This window comes from Panulirus ornatus, chromosome 68 (assembly GCF_036320965.1).
Source record: "Panulirus ornatus isolate Po-2019 chromosome 68, ASM3632096v1, whole genome shotgun sequence".
Lineage (NCBI taxonomy): Eukaryota > Metazoa > Arthropoda > Malacostraca > Decapoda > Palinuridae > Panulirus > Panulirus ornatus.
In genome coordinates, this window is record NC_092291.1 from 26,797,951 (window position 1) to 26,818,725 (window position 20,775).

The window sequence follows — 20,775 nt, forward strand, 5'->3', positions numbered from 1 at the left end:
TGTGCAGGAGGGTGGATGTGCTGGAAATGAGATGTTTGAAGACAATGTGTGGTGTGAGGTGGTTTGATCGAGTAAGTAACTTAAGGGTAAGAGAGATGTGTGGAAATAAAAAGAGCATGGTTGAGAGAGCAGAGGAGAGTGTTTTGAAATGGTTTGGGCACATGGAGAGAATGAGTGAGGAAAGATTGACCAAGAGGATATATGTGTCTGAGGTGGAGGGAACGAGGAGAAGTGGGAGACAAAATTGGAGATGGAAAGATGGAGTGAAAAAGATTTTGAGTGATCAGGGGCCTGAGCATGCAGGAGGGTGAAAGCGTGCAAGGAATAGAATGAATTGGATCGATGTGGTGTAGCAGGGTTGACGTGTTGTCAGTGGATTGAATCGGCATGTGAGGCGTCTGGGGTAAACCATGGAAAGTTGTGTGGAGGTGGAAAGGGAGCTGTGGTTTCGGTCATTATTGCATGACAGCTAGAGACTGAGTGTGAACTAATGGGGCCCTTGTTGTCTTTTCCTAGCACTACCTTGCACACATGAGGGGGGAGGGGGATGGTATTCCATGTGTGGTGAGGTGGCAATGGGAATGAATAAAGGCAGATAGTGTGAATTGTGTGCATGGGTATATATGTATGTGTCTGTGTGTGTTTATATATGTGTACATATATAAACAGTTTTGAACAGTTTTTCATAGAAATACAATGAAATCATTACACACTGAACCATTCTTTTGCTGGTAAGTGGCCCATGTAGAATTATTGTTAAGTACAATTGGTTGTACCTCTCTAATCCGGCACTGTGGTCAGGAAACTCCCATGGTCCGACACGTTTTGAATCTGCCACATTAGTCAGTGGATCTGCCACCAGGGCGGCACCATTAGCAGCACTAAGGCACGAAAATCTGTTGACACTGTAGCTGAGCTAATTAAGTCCTGAAATTTCTTGTATTAATTTTTTTTGCTGAAAACTAAACTCAGAAAAGTTTAAAGTTTTGGAAAACTAAGGTGCCAGGAGTACAGAATTAGACAGTGCCCTTGTAAAGTGGTTTAAACTCCGATGTAATGAACATGCAAGCATTTCTGGAGAGATGGTTATCAAGCAGGCCAAAGTTTTTCCTAGAGAACTAAAGCTAGACAATGATTGTGAATATTTGCAAGAATGGTTACACAAGTTTTAAGTAGAGACATGGAATTTCAGCACATAGTGTGTATGGAGAAAAGCGTAGTGCTGACATGGAAGCTTGTAGTGTAAAGTCATTTTAAAAGAACCATTAAAACTCCAGTTCTCTATCAAACAACCAACAGCAATACATACAGGGCAAGAGTGTATGAGCCAGCTGCCTAGCTGGGACTGATGCCACATGGGCTGGCTACCTTGACGATAACAGTAGAGCAACAATAGTAACAAGAGTTGACCAAAGCCAACTACCAACATAGTTTCTGGATGAATTTGCTCAATTAGTGGCAGCAGAAAACTTAGCCCCAGAACAAGTGTATAATGCTAATGAATCTGCCCTGTATTTGCATCTTATGCCAAGAAAAACTCGTCCAAAATATTGAGGAGTCTCCCTCTGGGGATACTTGTGATGTAAACTCATGTAACAATACAAACCTTATTTGAAAGATTTAATGTTTATATTCATTTTATATTCATTTATATTCATTTCCCTGGGGATAGGGGAGAAAGAATACTTCCCACGTATTCCCTGCGTGTCGTAGAAGGCGACTAAAAGGGAAGGGAGCGGGGGGCTGGAAATCCTCCCCTCTCGTTTTATTTTTTTTTCCAAAAGAAGGAACAGAGAAGAGGTCCAGGTGAGGATATTCCCTCAAAGGCCCAGTCCTCTGTTCTTAACGCTACCTCGCTATCGCGGGAAATAGCGAATAGTATGAAAAAAGAAAAAACATTGAGATGTATAAGCATGTATATTTGCGTGTGTGGACGTGTATATATATACATGTATATGGGGGTGGGTTGGGCCATTTCTTTCGTCTGTTTCCTTGCGCTACCTCACAAACGCGTGAGACAGCGACAAAGCAAAATAAAAAAATAATATAAAAAAATATATAAAGAGTGTGATTGAGAGAGCAGGAGAGGGTGTTCTGAAATGTTTTGGTCTCATGGAGAAAATGAGTGAGGAAAGATTGACAAAGAGGATATATGTGTCAGAGGTGGAGGGAACGAGGAGAAGTGGGAGACCAAATTGGAGGTGGAAAGATGGAGTGAAAAAGATTTTGATTGATCGGGGCCTGAACATGCAGGAGGGTGAAGGGCGTGCAAGGAATAGAGTGAATTGGAACAATGTGGTATACCAGGGTCGACGTGCTGTCAGTGGATTGAACCAGGGTATGTGAAGCGTCTTGGGTAAACCATGGAAAGTTCTGTGGGGCCTGGATGTGGAAAGGGAGCTGTGGTTTCGGGGCATTATTAGATGACAGCTAGAGACTTGAGTGTGAACGAATGTGGCTTTTGTTGTCTTTTTCTAGTGCTACCTCGTACACATGAAGGGGGAGGGGGTTGTTATTCCGTGTGTGGCTGGGTGGCGATGGGAATAAATAAAGGCAGACAGTATGAAGTATGTACATGTGTATATATGTATATGTCTGTGTGTGTGTATATATGTGTACATTGAGATGTATAGGTATGAATATTTGCGTGTGTGGACGTGTATGTATATACATGTGTATGTGGGCGGGTTGGGCCATTCTTTCATCTGTTTCATTGCGTTACCTTATAACGTGGGAGACAGCGACAAAGCACAATGAATAAATAAATATAAATATAAATGGATTTGTATGTAGCATTTATGGATCTGGAGAAGGCATATGATAGAGTTGATAGAGATGCTCTGTGGAAGGTATTAAGAATATATGGTGTGGGAGGAAAGTTGTTAGAAGCAGTGAAAAGTTTTTATCGAGGATGTAAGGCATGTGTACGTGTAGGAAGAGAGGAAAGTGATTGGTTCTCAGTGAATGTAGGTTTGCGGCAGGGGTGTGTGATGTCTCCATGGTTGTTTAATTTGTTTATGGATGGGGTTGTTAGGGAGGTAAATGCAAGAGTTTTGGAAAGAGGGGCAAGTATGAAGTCTGTTGGGGATGAGAGAGCTTGGGAAGTGAGTCAGTTGTTGTTCGCTGATGACACAGCGCTGGTGGCTGATTCATGTGTGAAACTGCAGAAGCTGGTGACTGAGTTTGGTAAAGTGTGTGGAAGAAGAAAGTTAAGAGTAAATGTGAATAAGAGCAAAGTTATTAGGTACAGTAGGGTTGAGGGTCAAGTCAATTGGGAGGTGAGTTTGAATGGAGAAAAACTGGAGGAAGTGAAGTGTTTTAGATATCTGGGAGTGGATCTGGCAGCGGATGGAACCATGGAAGCGGAAGTGGATCATAGGGTGGGGGAGGGGGCGAAAATCCTGGGGGCCTTGAAGAATGTGTGGAAGTCGAGAACATTATCTCGGAAAGCAAAAATGGGTATGTTTGAAGGAATAGTGGTTCCAACAATGTTGTATGGTTGCGAGGCGTGGGCCATGGATAGAGTTGTGCGCAGGAGGATGGATGTGCTGGAAATGAGATGTTTGAGGACAATGTGTGGTGTGAGGTGGTTTGATCGAGTGAGTAACGTAAGGGTAAGAGAGATGTGTGGAAATAAAAAGAGCGTGGTTGAGAGAGCAGAAGAGGGTGTTTTGAAGTGGTTTGGGCACATGGAGAGGATGAGTGAGGAAAGATTGACCAAGAGGATATATGTGTCGGAGGTGTAGGGAACAAGGAGAAGAGGGAGACCAAATTGGAGGTGGAAAGATGGAGTGAAAAAGATTTTGTGTGATCGGGGCCTGAACATGCAGGAGGGTGAAAGGAGGGCAAGGAATAGAGTGAATTGGAGCGATGTGGTATACCGGGGTTGACGTGCTGTCAGTGGATTGAATCAGGGCATGTGAGGCGTCTGGGGTAAACCATGGAATGCTGTGTAGGTATGTATATTTGCGTGTGTGGACGTATGTATATACATGTGTATGGGGGGGGGGGTTGGGCCATTTCTTTCATCTGTTTCCTTGCGCTACCTCAAACGCGGGAGACAGCGACAAAGTATAATAAAAAAAAAGAAAAATAATATTTGAGGACAATATGTGGTTTGAGGTGGTTTGATCAAGTAAGTAAAGATTGACAAAGAGGATATATGTGTCAGAAGTGTAGGGGAGAAGCTGGAGACCAAATTGGAGGTGGAAGGATAGAGTGAAAAAGATTTTGTGCGATCGGGACCTGAACATACAGGAGGGTGAAAGGCATGCAAGGAATAGAGTGAATTGGAACAATGTTGCATACTGGGGTCGACATGCTGTCAATGGATTGAACTAGGGCATGTAAAGCATCTGGGGTAAATGATGGAAAGGTCTGTGGGGCTTCAGCTGCCCGAGCCATCTTGGAGAACAAAATCAAAAGTGCACAGAAACAGTGAAAAGATTGAACAGAATAATGGGTAGGGCCTTTGAAATTAAGACCATGGAAATCAGACTTACTCTTTATAGTTAATTGGTTCATTCTCATCCTGATTACTGTTTTCAGTAAGACATAGGATGGTAGTTGAAACTGCATTTTCTATCTTATTTGATGGTGTACCATACATTTCCTAGTTTCCACTTGTTGAGTTTTTAAGGTAACTGAAAAAGCTACTTGCCTCTAAATTTCTTTATAATTCTTGGGGAGATAAAATGCAGAAGTGTAAATGTTGTATGATAGCAGATGTTGTTCAAGATATTGGGCTCCAAGAGTGTGAAACTCCCTCCTGTACAGTACAGAAGGTAATTACAAATAATAATTGCATGCCTTAATGTTTGACATTTATCTTGAGAGCTTTTGAAATAAATGATAAACACATTTCTCTTTTAACAGCACTAGTACTTAGTGGTGCCTACAGGTTAGCTGAAACTTCCAACAAGGCTCCACCCATAAAGCCTGACCAGGCTGTGAAGTTTGCAAATTACTTGATGTCTCGAAAGTCTGTCCAGTTGTCTAAAGGGGTTTACTATTTGCTGGAAGCTGTATCTATGTTTACAAACAACAAGTAAGTAAGTTTTGTTTTTAAATTACCTGTGTGTAATGTTGTGTATGAACAATGCATAAAAAACATTTCTGTATTTAAATTTTTTTTTGTATAGAAAGGTATCTTCCTGTATGGGTTCGATGAATTATGAAATTATCTGTACAATTCATGTTGGTAAGATATATGTTAGGCAGATTTCGTAATGGTAGCCCCACTTTATAGTTATTTCCAATGAAATATTGATATAATTCATCCTTGCAAATGATGGGCAATGTTGCTAACAGTCAGTATGTTACATCATGAAAGAAGGCCAACCAGTTTGTTGCCAGACTAGCGGGCATTTCTATGAATCCTTTGTCTTTGGTACCACATTGTTTCATGCAGAAAGTGGTAAGATACTATTTTAGCATGTTTACACTTTCCCCACATTCATATAGGATAATGCCAAGTGAGTGTAGTTGAAACACACTGTTTTTATTGTTATCTCATTTCAGTTGATTCATCAGTACTGCTAAAAACATTTACTCTGCAATTTGGTTGTTACACAGGTTAGGCGGATACAATTGCTTTAAGAATTAAAAGTGAAATTTAACTTTCAGAGCATGTGTTTGGGAAGTATGAAAACAGAGTTAAGAAAGTCATGAGAGATATAGAAATAGGAAGGCAGTCTTTGATAGGCACTCTAGGATTTCTGAATGTAGCAAATCACCAAATGGTGTTGTTTTCCTTGTCTTAAGACTGGTGATTGGGAATACCTGGTTTAAAAAGTCATAATTATTATTATTGTTATACTTGATCGCCATTTCCCACATCGAGGTAGTGCCAGGAAACAAAGAACAACCCATCCACTCAACATACATATACACATTCATGCACATACATGTGTGTATATGTTTTTTTCATACTCACCATTTCATGCATTAGCGAGGTAGCATTAAGAACAGAGGACTGAGCCTTAGAGGGAATACCCTCACTTGGCCTCCCTCTCTGTTCCTTTTTTTGGGAAATTAGAATCGGGAAGAGAGGATTTTCAACCCCTTGCTCTCTCCTCTTTAAGTCGCCTTCTATGACACGCAGGGAATATGTGGGGAAAACCATGGAAAGGTCTGTGGGGCCTGAATGTGGAAAGGGGGCTGTGGTTTCAGTGCATTACACATGACAACTAGAGACTGAGTGTAAGCGAAGTTGGCCTTTTTCTGTCTTTTTCCTGGCGCTACCTTCATCTGGGGAGGGTCTATTTCCTGTGTGGCGGGTTAGCGACGGGAATGGATGAAGGCAGCAAGTATAGATATATACATGTATATATATGTATACTTGCCCCTCTCTCCAAATCTCTTTCATTCATCTCCCTAATAACCCCATCCATATACAAATTAAACAACCATGGAGACATCACGCACCACTGCCGCAAACCGACATTCGCTGGGAATCAGTGACTTTCCTCTCTTCCTACTGGTACACATGCCTTACATCCTTGGTAAAAACTTTTCACTGCTGCTAGCAACTTACCTCCCACACCATATACTATTAAAACCTTCTACAAACCAACTCTATCCACCCTATCACATGCCTTCTCCAGATCCATAAATCCATCTGTTTTTTAAGTATTTCTCACATACCTTCTTCAAAGCAAACATCTGATCCACACATCCTGTACCACTTCTGAATCCACACTGCTTTTTCCCTATCTAATGCTCTGTACTTGCCTTCACCCACTCGATCAATACCCTGCAGTATAATTTCCCAGGAATACAACAAACTTATGCCTCTGTAATTTGAACACTCACATTTCTGCCCTTTGCCTTTGTACAATGGCACTATGCATGCATTCTGCTAATCCTCAGGCACTTAACCATGATCCATACATTCATTGAATATCCTAACCAACCAATCAGCAACACAGTCAACCCCTTTTTTATTTTATAAATTCCACTGCAATACCATCCAAACCCAACGCCTTGTTGGTTTTCATCTTCTGCAAAGCTTTCACTACCTCATCTCTGTTCACCAAACCATTCTCCCTGACCCTCTCACTTCACACACCACCCTGACCAAAACACCCTATATCTGGGAAGTGAGTCAGTTGTTGTTCGCTGATGATGCATCGCTGGTGGCTGATTCGGGTGAGAAACTGCAGAAGTTGGTGGTTAAGTTTGGTAAAGCATGTGAAAGAAGAAAATTGAGAGTAAATGTGAATAAGAGCAAGGTTATTAGGTTCAGTAGGGTTGAGGGAAAAGTTAATTGGGAGGTAAGATTGAATGGAGAAAAACTGGAGGAAGTGAAGTGTTTAGATACCTGGGAGTGGACTTCAGCAGCAGATGGAACCATGGAAGCAGAAGCGAGTCACAGGATGGGGGAGAGAATGAAGGTTCTGGGAGCTTTGAAGAATTCATGGAAGGTGAGAACGTTATCTCGGAGAGTAAAAATGGGTATGTTTAAAGGAATAATGGTTCCAACAGTGTTATATGCTTGCGAGGCATGGGGGTAGGGTCATGCAGAGGAGGGTGGATGTGTTGGAAATGAAATGTTTGTGAGGTGTGAGGTGGTTTGATCGAGTAAGTAATGAAAGGGTAAGAGGTATGTGTAATAAAAGAGTGTGGTTGAGAGAGCAGAAGAGTGTGTGTTGAAATGGTTTGGACACGTGGAGGGAATGAGCGAAGAAAGATTGACAAAGAGGATATATGAGCAGAGGTGGAGGGAAGAAGGAGAAGCAGGAGGTAGAAGGATAGAGTGAAAAAGATTTTGAGCAATTGGGGCCTGAACATACAGGAGGGTGAAAGGCGTGCAGACACATTTAACAAACCTTCAAAATACTCGGTCCATCTCCTCACTTCATCACTACTTGTTATTACCTCCCCATGTGCCCCCTTAACCAATGTTTCCATTTGTTCTCTTGTCTTATGCTCTCTATTTACCTCCTTCCAAAACATCTTTTTTTTTTTTCCTAAAATTTAATGATACTCTCTCACCCCAACTCTCATTTACCCTCTTTTTTACCTCTTGCACCTTTCTCTTGACCTCCTGCTGCTTTCTTATATACATCATCCAGTTGTTTGCACTATGTCCCTGCAAAAATTGTCCAAACCTTTTTTCTCTCTCCTCTTTGACTAACAATATTACTTCTTCGTCCAACCACTCACTACCCTCTCTAATCTGCCCACTTCCCGCCTTTCTTATGCCACATGCATCTTTTGCACAAGCCATCACTGATTCCCTAAATACATCCCATTCCTCCCCCACTCCCCTTATGTCATTTACTCTCACCTTTTTCCATTCTGCACTCAATCTCTCCTGGTACTTCTTCACACAAGTCTCCTTCCTAAGCTCACTTACTCTCACCATTCTCTTCTCCCCAGCATTCTCTCTTCTTTTCTGAAAACATCTACAAATCTTCACCATCACCTCCACAAGATAGTGATCAGACATCCCTCAAGCTGCCCCCCTCAACACATTAACATCCAAAAGTCTCTATTTTACACACCTGTCAATTAACACATAACTCAATGACGCCCTTTGGCCATCTCTCCTACTCACATACATATGCTTATTTATGTATCTCTTTTTAAACCAGGTATTCCCAATCACCAGTTCTTTTTCAGCACAAAAATCCACAAGCTCTTCACCATTTCCATTTACAACACTGAACACCCCATGAACACCAATTATACCCTCAACTGCCACATTTTTCACCTTTGCATTCGAATCGCCCATCATTATGACCTGTTCACATGCATCAAAGCTACTGACACACTCACTCAGCTGCTCCCAAAACACTTGCCACTCATGATCTTTCTTCTCATGTCCAGGTGCATAGGCACCAAGAATCACTCATCTCTCTCCATCCACTTCAGTTTTACCCATATCAATCCAGAGTTTACTTTCTTACACTCTATCACATACTCCCACAACTCCAGCTTCAGGAGTGCTACTCCTTCCTTTGCTCTTGTCCTCACACCAACCCCTGACTTTACTCCCAAGACATTCCCAAACTACTCTTCACCTTTATCCTTAAGCTTCATTTCACTCAGAGCCAAAACATCCAGGTTCGTTTCCTGAAACATACTACCTATCTCTCCTTTTTTTCTCATCTTAGTTACATCCCCATATGACTCCTTCTTCTGTTTCCCCTTTTAGAAGTTTAGATTAAGGGGGGGATTGTGTTTCCAGCCCCCTGCTCCTGCCCCCTTTAGTCACCTTCTACACCACCTGGGGAGAAAAAATTTTATTCATATATATGTCTACACTTTAAAAGACCAAATATACAGAGAAAGACTGGACTAGTTCCCAGTTGATTTCATGTAAAGTTTGTTGAAGAAAAGGAGAATAATTGGTATAATATGGCAAGTGATTGTTATTGATTCTTTCTTCTTCATCAGGTTTCATGTGCCAGTTGCAATTACACTAGCAAGCAATGTTGCTGTGAGTGCTGAGGCACCTCAAGTGCAAGTGAGTACTGAATTTACTTTATTAATCTTTATTTTAACTCAATTCTTACATAGGGTTGATCAGGTTCATGCAGGTTCTAGGATTACTTATGCTTCCTTTTCACCATACACATGAAATTGATTCATCTAATAAGAATCACATCTCCATCTGCCCTTTCACATCCACTCTCAATATGTTATCATTGTTCTTGATCATTAGTAATTCATGTGGCATATTGTTGTGAAATACCTGTAGTCTAAAATGGTTAATTCTTTGCATCTGTTCATCACTTTCATCCTCAGCTTTTGGAGCTTTATTTACTGTTAAATAGCTTTTTAAACATTTGTATACTGTCAGCATCTACAGATTCATCAGTCTTTATTCTAACCATCCACCACCATTATGCTATAACAGTACTTAACATCCTTTCTAATGAGTTTCTTACCTAGCTTGTCATAAACTCTGATTCATTGTTGTTTCATTTGTGAAAAACTGTCCACAATTAACTGCTTTGTTGATTTAGAAACATGAAGATTGTAATCTGGTCACCTCTAGCTCTTCTCTCCTTTATGGTGGGCAGATTTGTAGCCATCGGCATCTCATTGTAGCCAAACTTTTTTTTCTCATGTACCATCTTAGTAGCCTTACTCTGAATTATCCTAAGTAAATCTTTGTGCCTCTTTAGGTGCATAGACTGAACCATGTTCCAATTTGGACTAACGTGTTGTAAACATTTTACCAAGCATTCCTATGTCCATATAGTAAAATATAGTTCTAATACTTGCCAACCCAGACTTTACCTCATAAATAACTTTGATGTGGAACTGTAGCAATTGGCAAGATTTCAACTTCCATGTGTCTTTAAGATAAGAAGCCTTTAGCTTATTTCCCTGTGTTCCATCCTTATAACTTTGCACTTAGTCATATTGAATTTCATTTATTTATCAGACCATTAGAGTTTGTCTAGGTCTGCTTGTAATTTTATGCAATCATCAATGTTTGCTTCTCATGATCTTTGCATCATTTATGTAAATGTTCAGGTAAGAGACCATTCCCTTAGGCATGCCACAAGAGACCTCAGCTCGTTACAGGAATGCTCCTTCAACATACTTTGTACCCTCTCTCCCATTTAGGTAATTATCTGTCCAGAGAAGGAGTCTCCCCATTAGATGTGCCCTTGAATAGATTTTCTTAACCAGACTGTGATGTCCTACAGAGTCTGCTCCTTATCCCTGCCAGTATTTAAAGCTTCTTTACCAAATTGTAATGCCCAACAATATCAAATTTTTTCTGGCAGTTCAAGAGTACTTATTCTTTCCATCCAACTCTGTGGTGATTGAACTTGCTTTGTCAAAGAAGTCTAAAAGATTAGTAATGCACTGCTTCCTCTCCCAGTTATTTAGTTTTTTCCTTTGCAAGTCGTCCTCCATTTGCTTTCTTATTATTTTTCTGTGTTTTACAGACCCCACCTGTCAGGGAGACAGTTCAGTAAATCAGCATTGTTTTGTAATTATATTTTTTAAAGATAAGTTTAACATTTTCCTTCTTCCACTCCTTTGGCCAACACCTTCTAGTGGTATTCTGAACAGTATTTTGGCTGGCCTGGCAGTTGTCTCTATATATTTCTTCCACACATATGTTTGAAGGAATAGTCCTTCCAACAATATTATATGGTGGTGAGGAATGGGCTATGTATCTTAGAAAGAGCACCAGTTCCCTTCCCCCCTTCAGCTTCCCTGCCCATCCATGCAGCTGTGTATCTCTGTGGACAGATTAGCATAGACTGTATTTCTTTAGTGAATTTGGTCTCCACAGTTCCAACTATATTTGGGGTTATTCTTCTGACTGAAACTGCTTTGCATTTCTGATCTCCCAGATTTCATCTGAGGAAGGTTTCTCTGTCTATTTATTACCTCTTTGTACAGTATGAAAAGGGACCTCCATCTTCTGAACATTTACTAGTTTTATTTATATCACTGGGGATGGGAGAAAGTATACTTCCCACGCATTCCTCACGTGTCGTAGAAGGCGACTAAAGGGGCCGGGAGCAGGGGGCTAGAAACCCTCCCTTCCTTGTATTTTAACTTTCTAAAAGGGGAAACAGAAGAAGGAGTCACACGGGGAGTGCTCATCCTCCTCAAAGGCTCAGATTGGGGTGTCTAAATGTTTGTGGATGTAACCAAGAGAAACAGGAGTGTTGGGATTATGCGATAGAGTGTAAGAAGGTAAACTCTAGATTGATATGGGTAAAACTGAAAGTTGATGGAGAGAGATGGGTGATTATTGGTGCATATGCACCTGGGCATGAGAAGAAAGATCATGAGAGGCAAGTGTTTTGGGAGCAGCTGAATGAGTATGTTAGTGTTTTTGATGCACGAGACCGGGTTATAGTGATGGGTGATTTGAATGCAAAGGTGAGTAATGTGGCAGTTGAGGGAATAATTGGTATACATGGGGTGTTCAGTGTTGTTAATTGAAATGGTGAAGAGCTTGTAGATTTTTTTTTTTTTTTTTTATTATACTTTGTCGCTGTCTCCCGCGTTTGCGAGGTAGCGCAAGGAAACAGACGAAAGAAATGGCCCAACCCCCCCCCATACACATGTATATACATACGTCCACACACGCAAATATACATACCTACACAGCTTTCCATGGCTTACCCCAGACGCTTCACATGCCCTGATTCAATCCACTGACAGCACGTCAACCCCGGTATACCACATCGCTCCAATTCACTCTATTCCTTGCCCTCCTTTCACCCTCCTGCATGTTCAGGCCCCGATCACACAAAATCTTTTTCACTCCATCTTTCCACCTCCAATTTGGTCTCCCTCTTCTCCTTGTTCCCTCCACCTCCGACACATATGTCCTCTTGGTCAATCTTTCCTCACTCATCCTCTCCATGTGCCCAAACCACTTCAAAACACCCTCTTCTGCTCTCTCAACCACGCTCTTTTTATTTCCACACATCTCTCTTACCCTTACGTTACTCACTCGATCAAACCACCTCACACCACACATTGTCCTCAAACATCTCATTTCCAGCACATCCATCCTCCTGCGCACAACTCTATCCATAGTCCACGCCTCGCAACCATACAACATTGTTGGAACCACTATTCCTTCAAACGTACCCATTTTTGCTTTCCGAGGTAATGTTCTCGACTTCCACACATTCTTCAAGGCCCCCAGAATTTTCGCCCCCTCCCCCACCCTATGATCCACTTCCGCTTCCATGGTTCCATCCGCTGCCAGATCCACTCCCAGATATCTAAAACACTTCACTTCCTCCAGTTTTTCTCCATTCAAACTCACCTCCCAATTGACTTGACCCTCAACCCTACTGTACCTAATAACCTTGCTCTTATTCACATTTACTCTTAACTTTCTTCTTCCACACACTTTACCAAACTCAGTCACCAGCTTCTGCAGTTTCTCACATGAATCAGCCACCAGCGCTGTATCATCAGCGAACAACAACTGACTCACTTCCCAAGCTCTCTCATCCCCAACAGACTTCATACTTGCCCCTCTTTCCAAAACTCTTGCATTTACCTCCCTAACAACCCCATCCATAAACAAATTAAACAACCATGGAGACATCACACACCCCTGCCGCAAACCTACATTCACTGAGAACCAATCACTTTCCTCTCTTCCTACACGTACACATGCCTTACATCCTTGATAAAAACTTTTCACTGCTTCTAACAACTTTCCTCCCACACCATATATTCTTAATACCTTCCACAGAGCATCTCTATCAACTCTATCATATGCCTTCTCCAGATCCATAAATGCTACATACAAATCTATTTGCTTTTCTAAGTATTTCTCACATACATTCTTCAAAGCAAACACCTGATCCACACATCCTCTACCACTTCTGAAACCACACTGCTCTTCCCCAATCTGATGCTCTGTACATGCCTTCACCCTCTCAATCAATACCCTCCCATATAATTTACCAGGAATACTCAACAAACTTATACCTCTGTAATTTGAGCACTCACTCTTATCCCCTTTGCCTTTGTACAATGGCACTATGCACGCATTCTGCCAATCCTCAGGCACCTCACCATGAGTCATACATACATTAAATAACCTTACCAACCAGTCAACAATACAGTCACCCCCTTTTTTAATAAATTCCACTGCAATACCATCCAAACCTGCTGCCTTGCCGGCTTTCATCTTCCGCAAAGTTTTCACTACCTCTTCTCTGTTTACCAAATCATTTTCCCTAACCCTCTCACTTTGCACACCACCTCGACCAAAACACCCTATATCTGCCACTCTATCATCAAACACATTCAACAAACCTTCAAAATACTCACTCCATCTCCTTCTCACATCACCACTACTTGTTATCACCTCCCCATTTGCGCCCTTCACTGAAGTTCCCATTTGCTCCCTTGTCTTACACACTTTATTTACCTCCTTCCAGAACATCTTTTTATTCTCCCTAAAATTTAATGATACTCTCTCACCCCAACTCTCATTTGCCCTTTTTTTCACCTCTTGCACCTTTCTCTTGACCTCCTGTCTCTTTCTTTTATATATCTCCCACTCAATTGCATTTTTTCCCTGCAAAAATCGTCCAAATGCCTCTCTCTTCTCTTTCACTAATACTCTTACTTCTTCATCCCACCACTCACTACCCTTTCTAATCAACCCACCTCCCACTCTTCTCATGCCACAAGCATCTTTTGCGCAATCCATCACTGATTTCCTAAATACATCCCATTCCTCCCCCACTCCCCTTACTTCCATTGTTCTCACCTTTTTCCATTCTGTACTCAGTCTCTCCTGGTACTTCCTCACACAGGTCTCCTTCTCAAGCTCACTTACTCTCACCACCCTCTTCACCCCAACATTCACTCTTCTTTTCTGAAAACCCATACAAATCTTCACCTTAGCCTCCACAAGATAATGATCAGACATCCCTCCAGTTGCACCTCTCAGCACATTAACATCCAAAAGTCTCTCTTTCGCACGCCTGTCAATTAACACGTAATCCAATAACGCTCTCTGGCCATCTCTCCTACTTACATAAGTATACTTATGTATATCTCGCTTTTTAAACCAGGTATTCCCAATCATCAGTCCTTTTTCAGCACATAAATCTACAAGCTCTTCACCATTTCCATTTACAACACTGAACACCCCATGTATACCAATTATTCCCTCAACTGCCACATTACTCACCTTTGCATTCAAATCACCCATCACTATAACCCGGTCTCGTGCATCAAAACCACTAACACACTCATTCAGCTGCTCCCCAATGCACCTGGGCATGAGAAGAAAGATCATGAGAGGCAAGTGTTTTGGGAGCAGCTGAATGAGTATGTTAGTGTTTTTGATGCATGAGACCGGGTTATAGTGATGGGTGATTTGAATGCAAAGGTGAGTAATGTGGCAGTTGAGGGAATAATTGGTATACATGGGGTGTTCAGTGTTGTTAATTGAAATGGTGAAGAGCTTGTAGATTTATGTGCTGAAAAAGGACTGGTGATTGGGAATACCTGGCTTAAAAAGCAAGAAATACATAAGTATACGTATGTAAGTAGGAGAGATGGCCAGAGAGCGTTATTGGATTACGTGTTAATTGATAGGCACGCGAAAGAGAGACTTTTGGATGTTGATATGCTGAGAGGTGCAACTGGAGGGATGTCTGATCATTGCCTTGTGGAGGCAAAGGTGAAGATTTGTAGGGGTTTTCAGAAAAGAAGAGAGAATGTTGGGGGGAAAAGAGTGGTGAGAGTAAGTGAGCTTGGGAAGCAGACTTGTGTGAGGAAGTACCAGGAGAGACTGAGTACAGAATTGAAAAAGGTGAGAACAAAGGAGGTAAGGGGAGTGGGGCAAGAATGGGATGTATTTAGGGAAGCATTGATGGCTTGCGCAAAAGATGCTTGTGGCATGAGAAGCGTGGGAGGTGGGTTGATTAGAAAGGGTGGTAAGTGGTGGGATGAAGAAGTAAGATTATTAGTGAAAGAGAAGAGAGAGGCATTTGGATGATTTTTGCAGGGAAAAAATGCAAATGAGTGGGAGATGTATAAAATAAAGAGGCAGGAGGTCAAGAGAAAGGTGCAAGAGGTGAAAAAGAGGGCAAATGAGAGTTGGGGTGAGGGAGTATCATTAAATTTTAGGGAGAATAAAAAGATGTTCTGGAAGGAGGTAAATAAAGTGCGTAAGACAAGGGAGCAAATGGGAACTTCAGTGAAGGGCGCTAATGGGGAGGTGATAACAAGTAGTGGTGATGTGAGAAGGAGATGGAGTGAGTATTTTGAAGGTTTGTTGAATGTGTTTGATGACAGAGTGGCAGATATAGAGTGTTTTGGTCAAGGTGGTGTGCAAAGTGAGAGGGTTAGGGAAAATGATTTGGTAAACAGAGAAGAGGTAGTAAAAGCTTTGCAGAAGATGAAAGCTGGCAAGGCTGCAGGTTTGGATGGTATTTCAGTGGAATTTATTAAAAAAGGGGGTGACTGTATTGTTGACTGGTTGGTAAGGTTATTTAATGTATGTATGACTCATGGTGAGGTGCCTGAGGATTGGTGGAATGCTTGCTTAGTGCCATTGAACAGAGGCAAAGGGGACAAGAGTGCGTGCTCAAATTACAGAGGTATAAGTTTGTTGAGTATTCCTGGTAAATTATATGGGAGGGTATTGATTGAGAGGGTGAAGGTATGTACAGAGTATCAGATTGGGGAAGAGCAGTGTGGTTTCAGAGGTAGTAGAGGATGTGTGGATCAGGTGTTTGCTTTGAAGAATTTTTTTTTTTTTTTTTTTTTTTTTTATACTTTGTCGCTGTCTCCCGCGTTTGCGAGGTAGCGCAAGGAAACAGACGAAAGAAATGGCCCAGCCCCCCCCCCCCCCCCCTACACATGTACACACACACGTCCACACACGCAAATATACATACCTACACAGCTTTCCATGGTTTACCCCAGACGCTTCACATGCCTTGATTCAATCCACTGACAGCACGTCAACCCCTGTATACCACATCGCTCCAATTCACTCTATTCCTTGCCCTCCTTTCACCCTCCTGCATGTTCAGGCCCCGATCACACAAAATCTTTTTCACTCCATCTTTCCACCTCCAATTTGGTCTCCCTCTTCTCCTCGTTCCCTCCACCTCCAACACATATATCCTCTTGGTCAATCTTTCCTCACTCATTCTCTCCATGTGCCCAAACCATTTCAAAACACCCTCTTCTGCTCTCTCAACCACGCTCTTTTTATTTCCACACATCTCTCTTACCCTTACGTTACTTACTTGATCAAACCACCTCACACCACACATTTTCCTCAAACATCTCATTTCCAGCACATCCATCCTCCTGCGCACATCTCTATCCATAGCCCACGCCTCGCAACCATACAACATTGTTGGAACCACTATTCCTTCAAACATAGCCATTTTTGCTTTCCGAGATAATGTTCTCGACTTCCACACATTTTTCAAGGCTCCCAAAATTTTCGCCCCCTCCCCCACCCTATGATCCACTTCCGCTTCCATGGTTCCATCCGCTGACAGATCCACTCCCAGATATCTAAAACACTTCACTTCCTCCAGTTTTTCTCCATTCAAACTCACCTCCCAATTGACTTGACCCTCACCCCTACTGTACCTAATAACCTTGCTCTTATTCACATTTACTCTTAACTTTCTTCTTCCACACACTTTACCAAACTCAGTCACCAGCTTCTGCAGTTTCTCACATGAATCAGCCACCAGCGCTGTATCATCAGCGAACAACAACTGACTCACTTCCCAAGCTCTCTCATCCCCAACAGACTTCATACTTGCCCCTCTTTCCAGGACTCTTGCATTTACCTCCCTAACAACCCCATCCATAAACAAATTAAACAACCATGGAGACATCACACACCCCTGCCGCAAACCTACATTCACTGAGAACCAATCACTTTCCTCTCTTCCTACACGTACACATGCCTTACATCCTCGATAAAAACTTTTCACTGCTTCTAACAACTTGCCTCCCACACCATATATTCTTAATACCTTCCACAGAGCATCTCTATCAACTCTATCATATGCCTTCTCCAGATCCATAAATGCTACATACAAATCCATTTGCTTTTCTAAGTATTTCTCACATACATTCTTCAAAGCAAACACCTGATCCACACATCCTCTACCACTTCTGAAACCGCACTGCTCTTCCCCAATCTGATGCTCTGTACATGCCTTCACCCTCTCAATCAATACCCTCCCATATAATTTACCAGGAATACTCAACAAACTTATACCTCTGTAATTTGAGCACTCACTCTTATCCCCTTTGCCTTTGTACAATGGCACTATGCACGCATTCCGCCAATCCTCAGGCACCTCACCATGAGTCATACATACATTAAATAACCTTACCAACCAGTCAACAATACAGTCACCCCCTTTTTTAATAAATTCCACTGCAATACCATCCAAACCTGCTGCCTTGCCGGCTTTCATCTTCCGCAAAGATTTTACTACCTCTTCTCTGTTTACCAAATCATTTTCCCTAACCCTCTCACTTTGCACACCACCTCGACCAAAACACCCTATATCTGCCACTCTGTCATCAGACACATTCAACAAACCTTCAAAATACTCATTCCATCTCCTTCTCACATCACCGCTACTTGTTATCACCTCCCCATTTACGCCCTTCACTGAAGTTCCCATTTGCTCCCTTGTCTTACGCACCCTATTTACCTCCTTCCAGAACATCTTTTTATTCTCCCAAAAATTTACTGATAGTCTCTCACCCCAACTCTCATTTGCCCTTTTTTTCACCTCTTGCACCTTTCTATCAACTCTATCATATGCTTTGAAGAATGTATGTGAGAAATACTTAGAAAAGCAAATGGATTTGTATGTAGCATTCATTGATCTGGAGAAGGCATATGATAGAGTTGATAGAGATGCTCTGTGGAAGGTATTAAGAATATATGGTGTGGGAGGCAAGTTGTTAGAAGCAGTGAAAAGTTTTTATCGAGGATGTAAGGCATGTGTACGTGTAGGAAGAGAGGAAAGTGATTGGTTCTCAGTGAATGTAGGTTTGCGGCAGGGGTGTGTGATGTCTTCATGGTTGTTTAATTTGTTTATGAGTGGGGTTGTTAGGGAGGCAAATGCAAGAGTTTTGGAAAGAGGGGCAAGTATGCAGTCTGTTGTGGATGAGAGAGCTTGTAAAGTGAGTCAGTTGTTGTTCGCTGATGATACAGCGCTGGTGGCTGATTCATGTGAGAAACTGAAGGAGCTGGTGACTGAGTTTGGTAAAGTGTGTGAAAGAAGAAAGTTAAGAGTAAATGTGAATAAGAGCAAGGTTATTAGGTACAGTAGGGTTGAGGTAAGTTTGAATGGAGAAAAACTGGAGGAAGTAAAGTGTTTTAGATATCTGGGAGTGGATCTGGCAGCGGATGGAACCATGGAAGCGGAAGTGAATCATAGGGTGGGGAGGGGGCGAAAATTCTGGGAGCCTTGAAGAATGTTTGGAAGTCGAGAACATTATCTCGGAAGGCAAAAATGGGTGTGTTTGAAGGAACAGTGGTTCCAACATGTTGTATGGTTGCGAGGTGTGGGCTATGGATAGAGTTGTGCGCAGGAGGATGGATGTGCTGGAAATGAGATGTTTGAGGACAATATGTGGTGTGAGGTGGTTTGATCGATTAAGTAATGTAAGGGTAAGAGAGATGTGTGGAATTAAAAAGAGTGTGGTTGAGAGAGCAGAAGAGGGTGTTTTGAAATTGTTTGGTCACATGAGAGAATGAGTGAGGAAAGATTGACAAAGAGGATATATGTGACAGAGGTGGAGGGAACGAGGAGAAGTGGGAGACCAAATTGGAGGTGGAAAGATGGAGTGAAAAAGATTTTGAGTGATCGGGGCCTGAACATGCAGGAGGGTGAAAGGCGTGCAAGGAATAGAGTGAATTGGAACGATGTGGCATACCGGGGTCGACGTGCTGTCAATGGATTGAACCAGAGCATGTGAAGTGTCTGGGGTAAACGATGGAAAGTTGTGTGGGGCCTGGTTGTGGAAAGTGAGCTGTGGTTTCGGTGCATTATTACATGACAGCTAGAGACTGAGTGTGAACGAATGTGGCCTTTGTTGTCTTTTCCTAGCGCTACCTCGCACACATGAGGGGGGAGGGGGTTGTTATTCCATGTGTGGCGAGGTGGCGATGGGAATAAATAAAGGCAGACAGAATGAATTATGTACATGTGTATATATGTATATGTCTGTGTGTGTACATATATGTGTACATTGAGATGTATAAGTATGTATATTTGTGTGTGTGGACGTGTATGTATATACATGTGTATGTGGGTGGGTTGGGCCATTCTTTCATCTGTTTCCTTGCGCCACCTCGCTAATGCGGGAGACAGCGACAAAGCAAAATGATATAAATAAATTTATATCTTATTGTACTTTGTCACTGTCTCCCGTGTTAGCGAGGTAGCGCAGGGAAACGGATGAAAGAATGGCCCAACCCACCTACGTACACATGTATACACACGTCCACACACGCACATATACATACCTATACATTATACATTTCAACATTTTTTATTTATATTTTGCTTTGTCGCTGTCTCCCGCATTAGCGAGGTAACACAAGGATACAGATGAAAGAATGGCCCGACCCACCCACATATACATGTATATACATACACGTCCACACACGCAAATATACATACCTATACATCTGAACGTATACCTATACATCTGAACGTATACATACATATACATACACAGACTTATACATATATATGCATGTACATAATTCATGCTTGCTGCCTTTATTCATTCCTGTTGCCACCCCGCCACACATGAAATGACAACCCCCTCCCCCCGCACGCGTGTGAGGTAGCGCTAAGTAAAGACAACAAAGGCCATATTCGTTCACACTCAGTTTCTAGCTGTCATGTATAATGCACTGAAACCACAGCTCCCTTTCCACATCCAGGCCCCACAAAGCTTTCCATGGTTTACCCCAGACACTTCACATGCCCTGGTTCAATCCATTGACAGCACATTGATCCCGGTATACCACATTGTTCCAATTCACTCTATTCCTTGCACACCTTTCACCTTCCTGCATGTTCAGGCCCCGATCACTTAAAATCTTTTTCACTCCATGCTTCCACCTCCAATTTGGTCTCACACTTCTTGTTCCTTCCACCTTTGACTCATATCCTCTTTGTCAATATTTCTTCACTCATTTTCTCCATGTGACCAAACCATTTCAATACACCCTCTTCTGCTCTCTCAACTGCATGCTTTTTATTACCACACATCTTTCTTACCCTTTCA

The 20,775-nt window shown here is 42.1% G+C and overlaps 1 protein-coding gene across 2 annotated transcripts in view; it reads left to right on the forward strand.

The window, feature by feature from the left end:
• OstDelta (oligosaccharide transferase delta subunit) overlaps window positions 1-20,775 on the forward strand; it is a 272,441-nt gene that overhangs the window by 85,277 nt on the left and 166,389 nt on the right. For both annotated transcript variants that reach the window (XM_071659381.1, XM_071659382.1), the window contains exons 6-7: window positions 4,876-5,047; window positions 9,403-9,472. In XM_071659381.1, the coding sequence (XP_071515482.1) occupies window positions 4,876-5,047; window positions 9,403-9,472 (242 nt within the window). The remainder of the gene's footprint in view (window positions 1-4,875; window positions 5,048-9,402; window positions 9,473-20,775) is intronic.